Source organism: Stegastes partitus, unplaced genomic scaffold (genome assembly GCF_000690725.1).
Source record: "Stegastes partitus isolate 25-593 unplaced genomic scaffold, Stegastes_partitus-1.0.2 Scaffold436, whole genome shotgun sequence".
In the NCBI taxonomy this organism is placed as follows: domain Eukaryota; kingdom Metazoa; phylum Chordata; class Actinopteri; family Pomacentridae; genus Stegastes; species Stegastes partitus.
Genome location: NW_007578167.1, coordinates 15,430 through 31,652, shown reverse-complemented (window position 1 = coordinate 31,652; position 16,223 = coordinate 15,430). Strand labels below are relative to the sequence as shown.

The 16,223-nt window shown below is 43.7% G+C and overlaps 1 protein-coding gene across 2 annotated transcripts in view; it reads left to right on the top strand.

The window, feature by feature from the left end:
• The window catches only part of LOC103360416 (uronyl 2-sulfotransferase-like), a 42,093-nt gene that overhangs the window by 18,228 nt on the left and 7,642 nt on the right, over positions 1–16,223 (top strand). The window contains exon 2 of one of the 2 annotated variants that reach the window (XM_008286157.1): positions 7,938–8,054. The exons of the other annotated variant lie outside the window; for it this stretch is intronic. Coding sequence (XP_008284379.1) covers positions 7,938–8,054 — 117 coding nt within the window. The remainder of the gene's footprint in view (positions 1–7,937; positions 8,055–16,223) is intronic. 2 annotated transcript variants of the gene reach the window in all.

The following is a 16,223-nucleotide window of genomic DNA, read 5'->3' as shown; positions in this document are numbered from 1 at the left end:
AGCAGGTAACATCCATCCATCCATTATCTATACACCGCTTAATCCTCACCAGGGTCATGGGGGGCTGGAGTCTATCCCAGCTGACTCAGGGTGAAGGCAGGTTCACCTGGACAGGTAACCAGTCTATCACAGGGCTACACTTAGAGACAGACAACCAAGCACACTCACATTCACACCTACGGACAATTTAGAATCACCAATTAACCTCAACATGTTTTTGGACTGTGGGAGGAAACCGGAGAACCTGAAGAGCTGCACGGGGAGAACATGGAGACTCCACGCAGAAAGATTCCGGTGCCCCCACCGGGACATGAACCGGTGACCTTGCTGCGAGGCAACAGTGCTACCAACTGCGCCACCTTGCAGCCCCCAGGTTAACATCATATCAATATTTGCTCATTTAGTAAATCCTGGTACAACCAAAACCCCGACTTCACGCACCATCACGCTGAAGAAACTAGTCTTAGAATACTTAAACATTTACGACTATTTTTGACGCCCCTCACAGCCAACAGATCAATCTCTATCTACTTTGAGCCAAGAGGTATTGATCACAGCTCGCTCTCCTTTTATCACGCTGTCAGATTACTGTAGCATCTGTATGAATCAGAGGAGTAAACTACGGTTTGTGTGGGCAGCCCGATGCGGTGTGGAGGCTTTCATCTTCTACACTCGCCCTGGTTAGACGCTCATTGTGTCAAATATCAAGTCACACAGGAGTTGTGGTGCAATGAATGGCGTCCTCAGTCGAGTAGTTTTTAAACGCATTACATTTGGTGCTAAAGTTGCTCCGTCCCTGCTCATGTTGCTTTTCTTTTATAGGTCTGGGTGCGATTGTTACTGCTGGCCCACATAAGCAGAACAAAGTGTGGTTAACATTCAGGGAGCGGCTTTAAATTTAGTTCATGATAAAGATGAATTGATTTTAAAACGGCCTAATTGCTCCTGCAGTAAGCGGCCTGTTTTAAAGGCTTTATCTATAAATACCGCTTTTGCTGTTCTTGGAAGTGCGAGCTGCCATCTGTTGTTTATTGCTCAGTTGTTGCTGTTTGCTCTCTTTCTGGCCACTGTGGTCCAGTCAAGTGCCAGACGCCTGTCAGTGCATTATCAGCACAGCGTTCCAACGTTGTCACTCCGGTTCAGTTAAACACTTTTTATCTCCATATTAAAGCAAAAACATTGGCTCCGTCAGGACGCATTGTAGCGTAGACAGTGATGTGTTTTTGATTATGCAAGCATAATACCTCAAGTGTTATTCAAGAAGTTTGTTAAAGTTCAGTCTTCCTCACCGGGACATGTCAGCGTCACCGACATGTGCTCAACACATGGCAGCAGCACTTTATTTGGCACCTGATGGGAACAGGGAAAAATAAGGTCTAGTGAAGCATGTGTGTGTGTGTGTTAAGTTTCAGGAGGCACTACAATGATGTCATGGGGTACAAGGTGGTCCGCTGCAGACGCACATCCTGTAAAACGTCCTTGGATCCTCACATACGCACACATTTGTCTCTTTTCGTTCAAACCTCTCCGTGCCCTTGTTTTTTTTTTCCCACCAATCACGCCACACAATCGCACTCCTCGCTCCCCCTATTTGTTGCACCGACGTATCCTGAGCGAGCTGAGCCAAAAACAAGGGAGTGGCCGTGTTCTGATCCGGCAGCGGTTTAACCTGGCACTGACCGATGCTGCAGACCGAGATGGAGTCTGACAGCAGCTTCCGTCAAATGAGTATTTATGTAACAGATGATGCAGGATGGAGGTCAGCGCTCTGCCACCATCCACTGTGTAATTAGTCCGAGGTTTGGGGGGGGTTTGCGGACTCTGGTCACACATGTGAAAGCACACACAGACACTCAGACACTCAAGACATGCGTGGAGATGTTTTAAATGCTTCTGTGAAAAGCTCATCGCAGATCATGGAGGTTACAGAAACATGCATCGGCAGCTAGAAAGCATCTGCTGCCGAGTGGAAAACAGCAAAGGTCAGAGAGGGCCAGTCATGGTTTGGAAGAGTTTAATTCTTCCAATGTTGTAATTAGGCAAGAACAACATTGCCAAAATATGATTATAATGATGATGTATTAGCTAAATTAAAGTAAAGCTATTACCTTATTAAAATAATTGACGAACCGTTGAGCTTTTGTGGAAAACACACTGGCATGTTGGCTGCCGAGCGTCTTACTCAGCCTTACTCATCACGGCCTGATTTTCCTGCAGATTTGACTGTAAGATTGCATCGACTACTTCTGTTTATGCTAAATGTAGTGTGAATGTGTTTGAGGTTTCCATTTTTATAGGATCTAATATAAGGCGACTTTCATACTTTGTTTTATGCTACTTTAGGTTTTTAGTTTTTCCAAAGTGAAGAGAACTTTGAATCATTTTGAGTTCCTTCAAATTAGAAACACAAGTTCAACTGCTGCCTTTAAAATGTGACTTAAATGCACTTCTGATGATTAGTTGGTTCAAAGTGTGTGTATGTGTCAGATCAGCTGAGGTAAACTTACTGGAGTTAAGAAAACAACTTCCATGAAGCTAAGACGTTCAGTTGATTCAACCTGCTACGTAGACTTTCCCTTCATGTGTCCTGAGTTTAACGAGCTTCTTCTTCATTTAACTTTGAGGACTTCCAACTTGTTGAAGCAATTTTGGGCACAGTCAGTATAAAGACGATCTGCTCCTGGTTACAGTGAGATAAAGGATGTAGGAGCTGAATTTAGCCGTCGTCATGGTTAGAACTGTTTGGATTATTAGACTTTTTACATGTATTAATTACACACAGCAGGTTTCTCAATGCATCCTGGGAAGTCTGCTCATGCTATTTGTGTTTTACTCAATTTAATGAGTTGGGTTAAACCATCAGCTGTTATAAGAGCTGATGTTTTCAATTAAAGTTCCGTTCAATTAACAAGAAATTTGCAAATCTCATGTTTACATCAAGTAAATGAGAAAAGATGAGTGGATTCGACTAAATTCCTTAAAGATGTGATGCTGATAAAGGCTCTGGTCTTTTACTGTTTATAATTTCTTATATTTAGCTTTTCTTTATTCTTCAGCAAATCTCTGTTACACATTCTTTAACCGCTTTTCACAAATTACATGACCTGGATTTATTATTTTAACCCTCTGATAAGCCTCATTACCATTTTGATAGCAGACGAATGTCCTGCGTGGCTCATACGACTCTTTAATTGACAGCCAGTGACGCCGCCTGACCTCTATGTGTGGCAATAATATACCCGATGTCTGGAATGGATCATCTCTGTGCTGAAATCACACCTCTCTGTGTCAAACAGAACAGTGTAAAAGTCCTATAAAGCTCTGACGTTGGGGCCCATGAGAAAAGTAGCATGCTTCAGTGGACCACAGTCACACATTGTGTGGAGCGCTCACTTTTTCCCCCCCTCTGGAAATATTTTATGACATGGTCTCAGTTTTGACAAGGCTATCCAGAAAGCTATTACAAGAACCTCAGATTTATTTATTTTTTTTCGGGAGCTGTAAGTCTCTCATTCCATTTCATCATTTCCCACTTTTTAGCATCGCGCTTTGCAAAAACCTTTATTTTTCTCCTTCCCTTTCGGTCCTTCTCTCTTCTGTCCCTCACTCCAGTGTGAGACTTAGCACCACACAGGCTCTCTTTATGCGGTCTGTTTGTTCTGCAGGGCCAAGCTGCAGCACCGTCCCTGCCGTGCTCGCTGCCGAGGAAAGTCTGATGAGGGCTTTCGCTGCTGCAGAGACACATTAGACATTAGATTCTTGTGAGTGTGAATGTTCGGCGCGCACGTGTCGACACGTACGCAACACGGACGCGCGCATTCTTGCTGCTCTGTCGTGGCTTTTTAAACAGTACACAGAGGTAGATCTCCCGCCATCGTCCACAAGATCTTTCTCACAGCTGTATGGATCCTGGAGCCTCCATCGCCCTCCGTGGCCGCCGTACCGCTTAATCATCATCATTTTGTGTCACGACTTAGTTAACTGTCCTGACGTTGCACTTTTAATTGCATTGAAAATCGATACACGAAAGAAAGCCTCTGGGCATTTTGGGAAACTACTTTTTTTTTCGTTGCTTTGTGTGCGTACCACTACCGTACATACAGCGCTGTATCTGTGTGTGCATGAATCCGGGCTTCCTGCTGGAATCATTATGTTTCGGTCTGCTGAAGGAATTTCAGGCCACTGAAGACGCTCTCGCTGCCAGATATTGCAATTCATCTTCCTCTGCTGACCTCTGCAGAGGGCTCACAAACTGATTAGATAACAATTTGTTCCTGCTTCACTCTCACCGACTCCTTCCCTCTTTGCCTCCCCTCCCTTGACTTTCCTTCTTTTCATTTCCTCAGTGTGCTGTAGACTACAGCAGCTGCTCTTTTTTTTTTCTTTTTTCCGCGAGTCTGTTTCTTATGTCACATGACAAACTCTGAGGAATTCTGGTTCACTGTAGTAATTCACCAGCTCCCTCTGATCCCTCCTTCATGTGCGTTTTGTCTTCCCCTCCTTTGCCCCCATTCTGCCTCTTTCCTCTCTCCCATCCAGAACTTTATCCACACCCCCAAAGACTCCCAGAGGGCAGCAGGTGATTTACGCAGCGCGCCGCAGACCTTCTGCATGTGTGCGTGAATGTTTGTCCACGAGCGTGCATGCTCTGTTTTTCTCCTTATAATTTAGAGCTTAAGAAGCCATAAGGAAGCCGAGAGAAAATAAGCGGTCGAGGGAATAGTTGGGACATTTTGGGAAATGTGCTTATTTGCTTTCGTGCCAAGAGTTAGATGAGAGAATCAATACCGCTGTCATGTTTCTATGCTAAATGTGCAACCGCAGCCAGCAGCTGATGAGCTTAGCTCTGCACAAACATAAGAAGCAGCGAGTCCGGTTCAGTCCACGGGCAACACAGTCAACCTGCACCTTTCGATCTTAGTAAGTTCACTTTAAAGATGCCGCAAGGGAGATTTGTGTTAAGCTTTGGATCGGGCGAGGTGTGTTGTTTCCCTCTGCTTCCATCTGAAACTGTCTGCTGCTCCTCCTTCATGTTTAATCAGTGAAATGGTATTAATAATCTCAACCAATAAGGCTAATAGTTGGCTAATTGATTCTCTTTTCCTTCACTTTAATGTGATTGTTTTTGTGTTTTGCGATTCGCCCTCGGCTCTGAGGCTGCAGCTCGTTTTCTCGGTGCAGTTCCAACTGGTGGCTACATGCACATCCAAGCATAAAACCTAAAGCAAACAGATAGCTGACACTCAGTGTGAAAACACACACAGTGGGAGGAATTCTGCAGGCTTAAGGCTCGTGAACCACTTTTTGAATTTGTGTGGAGCACTTCGGCATATAAAAGTCGCTCGGCGTGTAACAGCAGAACTTTCTAACCCTAAAGGTCGTTCATAAAGGCTGCTTCTTTTTTTCTAGTTCGGTCTTAGAGGAGCTGGAAAAAGAACCTTTCATGGTTAACATCATGCCATGCCAGCAAAAACACAAAATAGATGCTGAGTTATGGTTCACCAGCAGTCCAAAAATACCCAGTTTGTCGGATGATTGTGCAGCGAAAGCATGAGTACGCACCCAGTTCTTTGTGTTTTTCCAGATTTATCTATAGCATGCTTCACTTGTGACTCAGCAGCAGCAGCACCGAACCCCAAAACATGGGTGTTGGATGTTTAGAGCTTCTGCAGCCGGCTGTCTGCTTTCACTTCATATTCTTATAATGACAGGAGTTGTGATAACACGTTGTATTCTCTTTCCACTTCTTCTGTTGTTTTTTATTATTCTTGCTGATGGTTGCCAGTTAGATTCAGGCAGGAATGTTTCTGCCTCAGCAAGAAATGGGAGAAAGTGAACATTCATGTCACGTAGTTCAGAAAAAGTCACTTTTTTTTTTTTCATCAGCTCGCACAGATCATAAGGATAACAATTATCAGAGAAGGGAGATTTAGTGAGATAAACACAGTGACAGACTTCAGAGCCATAAACAAGCCTTTCCATGTTGCAAAAATATGCACTTTTTAAAAAAAAAAGAAGCCGATTGGGTCGGGTCCAGGCTCAGGGCCAACCGAGCTGTATTGTAAACAAACAATTAAAGCGGCTGTTTTTCTCGCTTCAAGCAGAGCCTTCTGTCCCTTCTGCAGACTGAGGCGATGTGCTGCTAAACATAAAGAGTATTACAGTTTCAGCTCCCACTGGAAATCCTGTCAATAACTATTGTGACAAAACAACAGAATTTTTATTTTGTTTTTTTATTGGTAGTGTTTTAATTAGAGCTGGAAAATCTTGGTCAAGTCAGATCACACCTACGACCAACTAGTTGGAGGCAAAAAAATCTGAATTTCATGGCTGGATTAAACACAAAAAGCTGGTATCTGCAGAAGATTCAATCCTTTTGTACTGAAGTAACCGCCAACCAGCGCTCACCTGCCAATATTCACAGGATTGCCATCATCAGATCAACTGGCGATCCAAGAACAAAAACGATTGAGGAGTATAGCTCATAACGAGTTAGCTGATGCTGGGCCTTATTGGGGGCTGCAGGGTGGCGCAGCAAGAAGGTCGCCGGTTCGGGTCCCGGTGGGGGCACCGGAACCTTTCTGCGTGGAGTCTCCATGTTCTCCCCGTGCAGCGTGGGTTCTCTCCTGGTTCTCCGGCTCCCTCCCACAGTCCAGAAACATGTTGAGGTTAATTGGTGATTCTAAATTGTCCGTAGGTGTGAATGTGAGTGTGCTTGGTTGTCTGTCTCTAAGTGTAGCCCTGTGATAGACTGGTTACCTGTCCAGGTGAACCTGCCTTCACCCTAAGTCGGCTGGGATAGACTCCAGCCCCCCATGACCCTAGTGAGGATTAAGTGGTGTATACATAATGGATGGATGGATGGGCCTTATTGGTTGCAAACTGCGAACTGCTGTTTGCAAAATTTACACTCGAGTTTATTGGCTAATCGTTTTACTAAATGCTGCCCCACCAGCAACCGCTTCTACATGGTGTCAGTAAGTTTGGGGCTAACTCTGAGGAAACGTTCACTAAACGCTAAAAACCCAGCATTAGGTTGTGTGAGGTTAAAGTTGTGAGAGCAGATTGTTCATGTAGCACTTTCCTCCTCATCAGAGTAACACCGATTGCCAGACCAATGGGAATTAGGTTTGCTTTGAGCATATCGACCGACCTATCAGCCAATCGTTTTAATTTACGCTTAAATAGCATTACGAGTTCTGATGAATGAGTTTTCCGTGCCGCACTGATAAATTTGCCAAATTCCAGTTTCCAAAAACAACCACACTCAAATTTTACAGTTCCACCGATAAAGCCAGCTTGGCGACCATTCCAGGCCAGATGACGGGCACAACGATGAGTATTTATGGGTGCAAGCTGTGTGACATCTCACAACAAGTCAACTATTTAATTTACTCTAGAAAAACCATGACTTTTCTTTTCATTCCATTCCCCGTTGTGCATGGCACAGATGTCACCAGTGGTGTTTTTGTGTAGCTGCGGGGCCATTTGTGCATGATGCATTTCCACATCTGGCGAGTGTTTTTTTACGAGCTCCGAGCTGGTGTAAAGCAACGCAGGCTGAGTAGTTGCCCAGTCGCGGTTGTTTTTTTTTTTTAACGGGCTGGCTGTTGTTGTTGTTGTTGTTGAACATGGGTGTACCATTATTTATAGCGTTAAAGTATTTAGGAATTACACTTTGGCAAATTTCGGCTCTGAATTCGAGCTTTATTTCATAACATCTTGTGTTGCTGACAAGATAATGTGCAGTTTAATCCAAAAAAATGTTGGTTATTTATCATTACATGGATGTGATAAACAAATATGTGTAGCTTTCATTTGTATATTTTTATAGGTGTGTATGTGTAGCTCCCCTTGCCCACATGGATATTACTGTTGAATTAACTTTCCACCAGCCTAAAAGTTAAAAGGTCCCCTCCATTTCACTTCTTTTATAGGGGTGTATGGAAAAAATCACTGGTCAGTCAAATTGGCCACCGGCAGGCTCTTTATCCATAAGGACAGGGTAGCAAGACATCTGGTGTCGTGCCCACATGTCCACAAGGCGAGACAAGGTACGTACAAACTGCACCAGCACTGTGGTGCTCTCTGAAGGGGAAGTGACTGATTCAGATTCAGCTGACAGAGCAGACAGTCGGCAGAAGTCCCAGAGAGCATCACATCCTGTGATTAACAGCATTTTGTCATTCTCACTGTGGCCATATTGCCATCATCACTGACAGGATATCATATTAAAGGAAGAGCACACCACTTCCTCACTAGCTGCTGAGTGATCGCCCAGTTTGACTTTGCGGCGTCAGATTTGTCCAATTTTCTACTTCATGGTTCATTTCTTCATTTCAAAGCTACATGGTTTCCGAACGCAGCCAGAGCTCGTAAACTGTGTGACAGCCCGCCGGATGGAGGGAGGTCTCCCACGGTCAGGATTCATACCTGTTTTTATGCACAAATCAGTGCAGATAATAAGGTGCAGTCGCTGTCAGCCTGAGAGCAACACCTCATTAATTAAATGAAATTAACTACAGCGGTTTCTGCTTCGGTCTGTGAAATGTGGTTCTGAAAGAGATGAGCAGAATTTTTTTTTTTTTGGAGTTGAGGAGTCCTGCAGCACTGTGGCCTTTGGGGCTTCCAGAAGGAGAAGCCAGAGCACTGCTCACTTTGCATGCTTGAGTTGCCTCGCTTGATTTTATCCACTTTGCTTGTCTCCATTCAGTCTCATTGACTGCTCCGTCTCCCCGTTAAGTTTCCAGACATCAAATGACTGCTCTGGTCCTGTAAATTAATGTACTTTGACAAGTGTAAAATCCACAGATGATAGTTTGAGAGAGACAGTTCAAAGTTATTTTTAACATGGATTCTGAAACGCGCCGCGGGCTGAACACGTAGCTTATCAGCTGCCATCTATCAGAAAGAGTCGGAGTTTCCTCTTGAGTCTCTCGACGTGGCGGTCCAGGTATGCTCGTGGATCTCGTGAATTCTATGAGTCATGAGGTCTAATTCGCAGAAGTATTGGAAATGATAAAGCTTTTCCTTTCCTTGTTCCGCAAACTCCGTCTTCTATTTCTGACTTTGTTGGCATCTGGCTGTTCGGCCATCAAACACCGCTCCGCTGGGTCATCGCTTTAGCGGCACATCCCTGCCGTGCAGCGTACACGACGGCAACCACCGGTGTCCGCAAATGACACACTGACAGTCATCCTGCAGTCGGCAAATCTGTATCGCTGCGTATCCTTGTAGTGCAGTTCAGAAACCACAATTTTAGGGCAGCATTAAGTCCACAAATTAGCCTCCCTGCTGGCTTTCTGGTCTTCGGGCACCTGCAATAACATAGCAGTGGCACTGCCTCTGTATTTATATCACAAAGCTGTCTGACCATTGTTGATTCCTCGGTGACTGAGGGGTGATGTGGAGCAGGGCGCAGTGGGTGGAGACCCTGACCCCCAGCTCAACTCCCCTCTGTAATTACGGAGATGGGTCGAGCTACGGTTCTTAATGGAGGGCCACTCCTACAGGCCAAATCAAAGGGTTGGCTGACCACACACACACACACACACACACACACACACACACATGCATTTCCACAGACAAACATACAGAAACGCGTGTAGTGCTTGTAACTCATGCACACTGACTTTGTTTGCTTATGCTGTCTATTATGGTGCAAATGTTTAGTGCGGCCTGTAACCGTAGACATGTGTCTGCCTTTAGCTGGGTGTGTTTGACACAGCTGGCTCAGGCCGGAGTTATGTAAGTTTTGACTGCAATGCAGGCTGTCATGTGATCTCTCAGTCAATCGATCCAAACTTTCTGTTTTCTCCATCGACTTTAATTTTTAAATGCGCTCTTTATTTAAAAAAAAAAACCTCAGGAGAGACTTGAAGGAGGCTCACACCTTTCATGCTCAGGTTTCCGTCTGTGGCGGACAGAAACTACAGCAGGATGTGGTTAGAGATGTGAAAGTTTAGTCTTCACAAGACGAGGAACCTGTAATCTGGCTTCACATACTTGTCGAGCATTCCATGGCAGCAGCTCCGACTGTAACCCTCCATCTTCGCTCCGAGCCGTGTCCCACAGCAAAGCAGAGAAAGGCCCCTTAGCTTCAGCTCAGCGCCGATCCTCTTGGCCTTTTCCTCTCAACAGCCATTCCTGTGTGGTTTTCCGCTCCCACCTCGGGCCTATTTTGGGATGTGTGCTTTCCTAAGCTCTACTTAGCTAGGTTGCCAGTTTCACAAAGCAAATGAAATGTTCTAGGCTCTAAATACATGTTTATGAAATTCCCAAAACTTACTGTAGCATTCCTGGAGCAGGCCGACACCGAGGGGAAAATTCCAGAGCCTGAAGGAATTATTCGGGACTGATCTGGCAAAAACATTCCTGCACAAACGCAGTGAAGTTATCTTCAAACTGAACTTTTTTGGTTGTTTTTTTCTCTCACATTTCTCCACATGAACCACTTGTTCCAGTGTTTTTGCATTTTTTTGGTATTTTGTCTTTTTCAAGATTACATTTTTGTTAACGTTCTGCTTTCTTTTAATATTAGCATCCACATTTTACATTAGAAAAATGGTGATAACAGCGATCAGACTCAGGTGGCTCTGCAGGTTTTTAAGGTCGTGACTTTGTGAATTAACAACAAGTGACTTATTTTTGCACCGAGGAAAAACAAATCAACCCGGCTAATGAGGTGGCTAATTGATGTACATGGTCATATGCTTTAGCCAGTTCCTGGACGGGGGGCAGCTGCTGCTCGTGTGTGTGTGTGTGTGTGTGTGTGTGTGTGTTTTGTCCTATAGTTTAACTGAATACTTCCACATTTTAAGAGCATAGATGTCTGACAGTGGTTTGGTTTGGGTGTAAATATAGTATTTGCTCTTCTTGTGGGAACAGATAGCGACTTTGGCCTCCTTCACCAGATCCCCATTACAGTAATTAGTTCCCGTTGAATGATTTTTTTTTTTGATTCATGCAGAAAATGACATCTCTGGAAACAAAAGGGCTTCTCAGAGCTTCACATATAAATCACACTGCATAATTGCTCAGCTCTAAAATGCACCATATTAGCTTTTAGCTTCTATTACTTGCATGTGTTTATACCCCAAAATCGTAAAATATGTTTTAATCTGTGGAGACCTGTGGTGCAGATCCTCAGCTTTTGTTTACTGCTCGTACAAATCTACTAGATGAAGGAACGTTTATGTAGAAAACAGGATCTTACAGATTGCATATACCAGTACCATAGTTTGCTTCATGTAGGGTTGTTTGTGTTGTTGTTTGTTTGTTTAGCTTCTTTTCGGAACAGCACATGTCTCAGGTTGTTTATTACAGTATTGATCAGACGGTCGTCCTCAGAAAAACAGTCGTGCAGCTGTTCCTAACCACAGGCCAGTCCGTGGATCTTGTGACACAGTAATCCAATTAACCATTTAGCTACATACCGATGCATACCCACAGTCCAGTTAGTCTGTCCGTCAGTCACACACACACACACACACACTCACACACACACACACACACACACACAGTCTCAAATGATAAACTTGAGGCTGTGTTCAGGTGTGACATTGACTTTCATTTCATTTTATCCTCCTGACCTGTGGTGACCTGTGGCTCTTAAGTTCAGATGGATGATGAATAGAAGTAAAAACCAACAACCAAGTGTTGAATTGCTCTGAGCTGCCACAAGTCATGGCTCCTGGTATATACTAACCAACCAACTAAATAAATAAATAAACAGGAAAATAATAACCATCCCATAAAAATACAGTTATTTTTCCATTGTTAAACTACATTTTGTGGTCTTAATTGTACCTGAGGTTGTGTCGTTTTTGGCTTTTAAATGATTAATGGAGGAAATTTCTAATGAGTAAAAGCAATAAAATTACCTATTATATGTAATATTAAAGGGGGGATAGATTAATTAAATGGATTACCAAAGCTTCTAAGTACATCGATGACAAGAACTTGTAACAATACGACACATCTCTGACTCAGGAACCAAATCTATGTGAAATCACAGAACCAGATGCTTTTTCTGTTAATTGGTACGAACTCTGTCCAATTTTAGAAATTTAATTTAACAATTTATTAGCTTACATAGAATAAAAAATATATAATAAATGTAAAAATATGTATGAATTTATTTTATTTCCATAATTTTATCAATGTTTTTGTGGGTTTTTTTAAACACAGAGAAAAAAAGTCTCTTCAGTAAAAGAATTATTTATTTTTTTACAGTGTAATTTGTACACGTCTCTGGTATTCCCGTAGGCGTCCGGACAGATCATGAATCAGTGGGCCACCAGAGGCCAAAGGCCCCGTCACCAGAGCCTGCATTGCCTTTCTGTAGTTCCTGAAGGTTAAACCTCGCGGATCTGTAGAACAAATACAATATTGTCGGGTGCAGAGTGAAGTGAGAGTTATCAAATCACGGATTAGCGATGAATCATGTGCGGGGCAGCAGGCGGACGTTACCAACAGTCACATAGTTCTTAATGAAGCCGAATGCTCCCATCGGGCTCTCGTCCTCCGCTACGATTATCATAGGACAATGGGGTCAATGAGTACAGTACGGTGTACAGCGGCTCTTTAACTTCGTTTTCCTTCTCTCTGTGGGTGGTGGGGGGGGCGGAGGGCAGCTGTCAGCTTTTTACGAGCCTTGTGCCCTGGAAAAAATTAGTTCCAATCCTCTATCCAAAACGCTAATGAGAAGCACACACAGGAGGCTAGCGGGAGGTGGGGGTTGGAGGTCGTTGTCCGTGATGGATGACGGAGGAGGAAGGAGCAGCGATGTTTGCCTCTGTGCATCCTCGCCCTGCCGTGACCTGAAGTGCCTCCTGGAGGAGCTGCAGACACACAAGCCTCGGCGGCATTCCTCGCCAAAACTGTGCAAAGAGGAGACAAAGACAGATGAAAAGATAGAAAGAGTCTAAAAAAGAAAAACCACCTGAGGGTGAGCGTGGTGCAGCTGTGTCAGTATTTATACATGCAGCGCCTGATGAATTAATGAGCCACGACACACGGTGGAAGCCAAGCGAGGTCTATACAGCGACTACTGCGTGTGTCTGTACTTGTGCAGCTATCTTTATGAGAGGAGTCGGAGCTTCAGACCAGGTGGATCCCATTTCAGAGACACAAGGAGAGATTGTTCTTTTAGCTAATATTTCTTTATGGCGTTATTCACTTCCCACCCACACTCGCTCCAGTTGGTCTTTCTGCTCTACGGCGTGAATGTCGTAAATGTGACGGAGGGGGTGGGGGGGAAACTGATGCATCTCTGTATCCGAACAGGCAGCCAAAGAAAAAGGCCGAAGCCCGGGCCTGGATCTGGAGAGCAGGCTGAAAGGGCGGCACAGACCCCCAGTGTGGCGACAACCTTGAATGAGCTCCATTGTCGCCACATAAAACAGCTTCACAGTGTTTGGTGTACTGTATGAATAAAGCGACAAACTGTCCTCGCGGCATCTTCGCACTTAATGCAGGAGAGCTGTGATCTGCTCTGTGTGGGACTGAGGATGGAGGATGGAGGGTGGAGGGGGGCAGCTGCTAGACTGAGCTGTGGCTTTTAAAGTGGTTTGCCACCTGTTGGTTAACGTCTCAAACGGAGGGTAGTGGGCGACATGATTAACCCTTTGAACCCTACATCCCACTGGTAGGTCCGGAAGGCGTATTGTCTTTAACAACCACCATAACTGCACCATTTGTCACAACCAGAAACTGAAGAAACAGGAAGAATCTTTGACTTTTTGATTATTTTCCGTTCCATGAGCTACTCATCATTACCTGAAGTTGTGTCTTTATAAATATTTGGCCAAAATAATCCTTTTTTTTCTAACTAGAGTCTGTAAAAAACAAAAAAGGATGCACTTCTCAGACGAAGTGACAACAATGCAGCGAGTTTTTGGGCTGAACTGCAGGCAGTGTTTGCAGATACAGATGGAAATAGTAAAAAAAATCTACAGTGTGTAAAGTCACCATTTGTTTTCTTTTAATTGTTATTTAATTATTCAGAACTTTCATGTTTCCATATGTAGAAGGTCTTTCTTGGGGTCCAATGTGCTAAATATTTGTCCATTTTATTTTTACTTTTATACTGTGTTACATACATTTTCTGATAAGTTGACGTATTTTTGGTTCCAAATGCTGACAAATGTCCCTGTTTTTATAATTAAAAAACCATACCTGTCACCTGAACCAAATGGTCTGGGGTCCAAATGAGCCCAACAGTCCTAAACAGGGTTAAATAATGTGAACACTTAGGGATACATGGATACATGTTGATTCCAGGTTTTTCTTTAAAATGAATAATCAAAGAAATGCACAAATGTGACTTTCATGTTTTAAATCATGTACGGCATCATTACGGTTCCTCTGCTCCCGTCCATGGCTGTGCTGCGTCCATAGAACTTTATATTGCAGTGATAAATGAACCCACGGTGAGTATAAATGTGACAGGAGCAACAGATAGAAACTGTTCAGATGGTTGGTGTAGCGTCTCAGGCCTGGCGGGCCTTTTCTAGAAACATTGCAGAGGGCGGCGTTAGTAGCATGATTGATTCAAAAGCAGATAAGTGACAAGACACAAGTGAAACTCCTCAGTTTCCCACTAGAAGACAACATTATGTGGTCTTTGTCTGAAACGTCCATTTGCTAAAACATCTCTGCTTGATTAAAATTCAGTGTGCTCCAATGGGATGCCTGTTTTCACTCATGTGGAGACGATGCACTCGCCAGGCAGCGGGGGAAGCTTTTCTTCAACCATCTTTCATTTTATTGTGGAGATACAGTGTCAAGAGAAAATGAGCAAGTTCATACGCTCCAGTGTTGGTTGGAAAGAGAGTGTGAACTCCCAGGCTAATGACTGCAACGAGAGCTAATCGGAGTCAGGAGTTAGCAGATCTGCAGTCCAATCAATACAATACAGCTAGAGGTGTGAGTTAGAGACACAACCAAAAGACAAACAACAGAAAAACCTGTCAAACATTTTGAGTTTGCTACTGACAAGAGGCGTCTGCAGATATGAATCATCTTCATGAAACAACAAAACAAAAAGAGATCTCAGATTACTTATAACCAAGACTTGCTATTTTGTGTTAGAGGGAAGCCGGTGTGAGGTAATCTCACTGAGTGTAGAGGTTCATCAGTCTACACTCAGTCCAATTACTTATAAACAGAGATAATTTATTGCCATCCAGCTGAACCTCAGTAGAAGCCGAGTGGTGCAGAAGGACGGTCGACCACAGAATGACTTCATACAAAGAAAATCTAACTTTTGGAGTGACTCAGTCAGAGCTCAGACCTTCATCCAACAGAGATAGTGTGGAATGACGTTAGGAGAACCTCTTTAGAACGCTCCGTCTCTCAAAAATTATAGTTCTGTACAGCTTAATTGTGGTAACACATTTCCAATCAACTTGTCTTTGCCATTTCTTGCGTTGCTTTCCAGCTGTTGGTCCTTTTCAGCCAACCACTCGTCTATTAGATGAGACAGGACGCGTCAAAGTCAGACGAGAAGCTTCAACGATTTGGTGAAAAGATGTATTTTAATCCAAACCAGGATATTTTCCTAAAACCTAACCAAGTAGTTTTGGTGTCTGAACCTAACCAAGCTTCCAACGTGTGGTTAACGTTGTGAAAGGTCCCATTTTAGTTCAAAGCATGATATTTTCGTAAGTCTTACCAAGTCCCCGAACCTACCAAGTGAAAACGAAACTTAGGACAAGAAGTAATGGTTCTACACAGGACATAAATTACCGAGTCTCCGGTTGAAAGTCAGACTTACGCCACCGCGACTCCTTCCTGATGTGGATTTTGTGGCTCGTTGACTTTTCTTACGACATCGTAACCTGCTGTTATCTCACCAGGAGAAAATGTGTTCGCCTCAAAATGCAGTTTAGTTGCATAGAAATGCAGTTTTTGGGGAACGGTGTTGCCGGGGACAGTCGCTCTCCTCTGGGAAGTGGTGCAGTCCTAATCCACAGCCACAGGAAACGCTGGACTTTGACCAGTTATTAAACCCACTTACTTTTTCCACCAGCACTGTCAATGCTTTATGGGTGTGCTTCATCAAAACGTGAAAGATTAGAATTGTTTTTGCGTTATAGCTTTAAGATTCTTCCATATGTAGCAGTGCTCTGCTTTATGTTGGTTTTTCCAAATTCAGTTAAATTTCTCACTTTATGTCCATTGTCCAGTTTCTGCAGCACACTTGTTGCTTATTGGTCCTA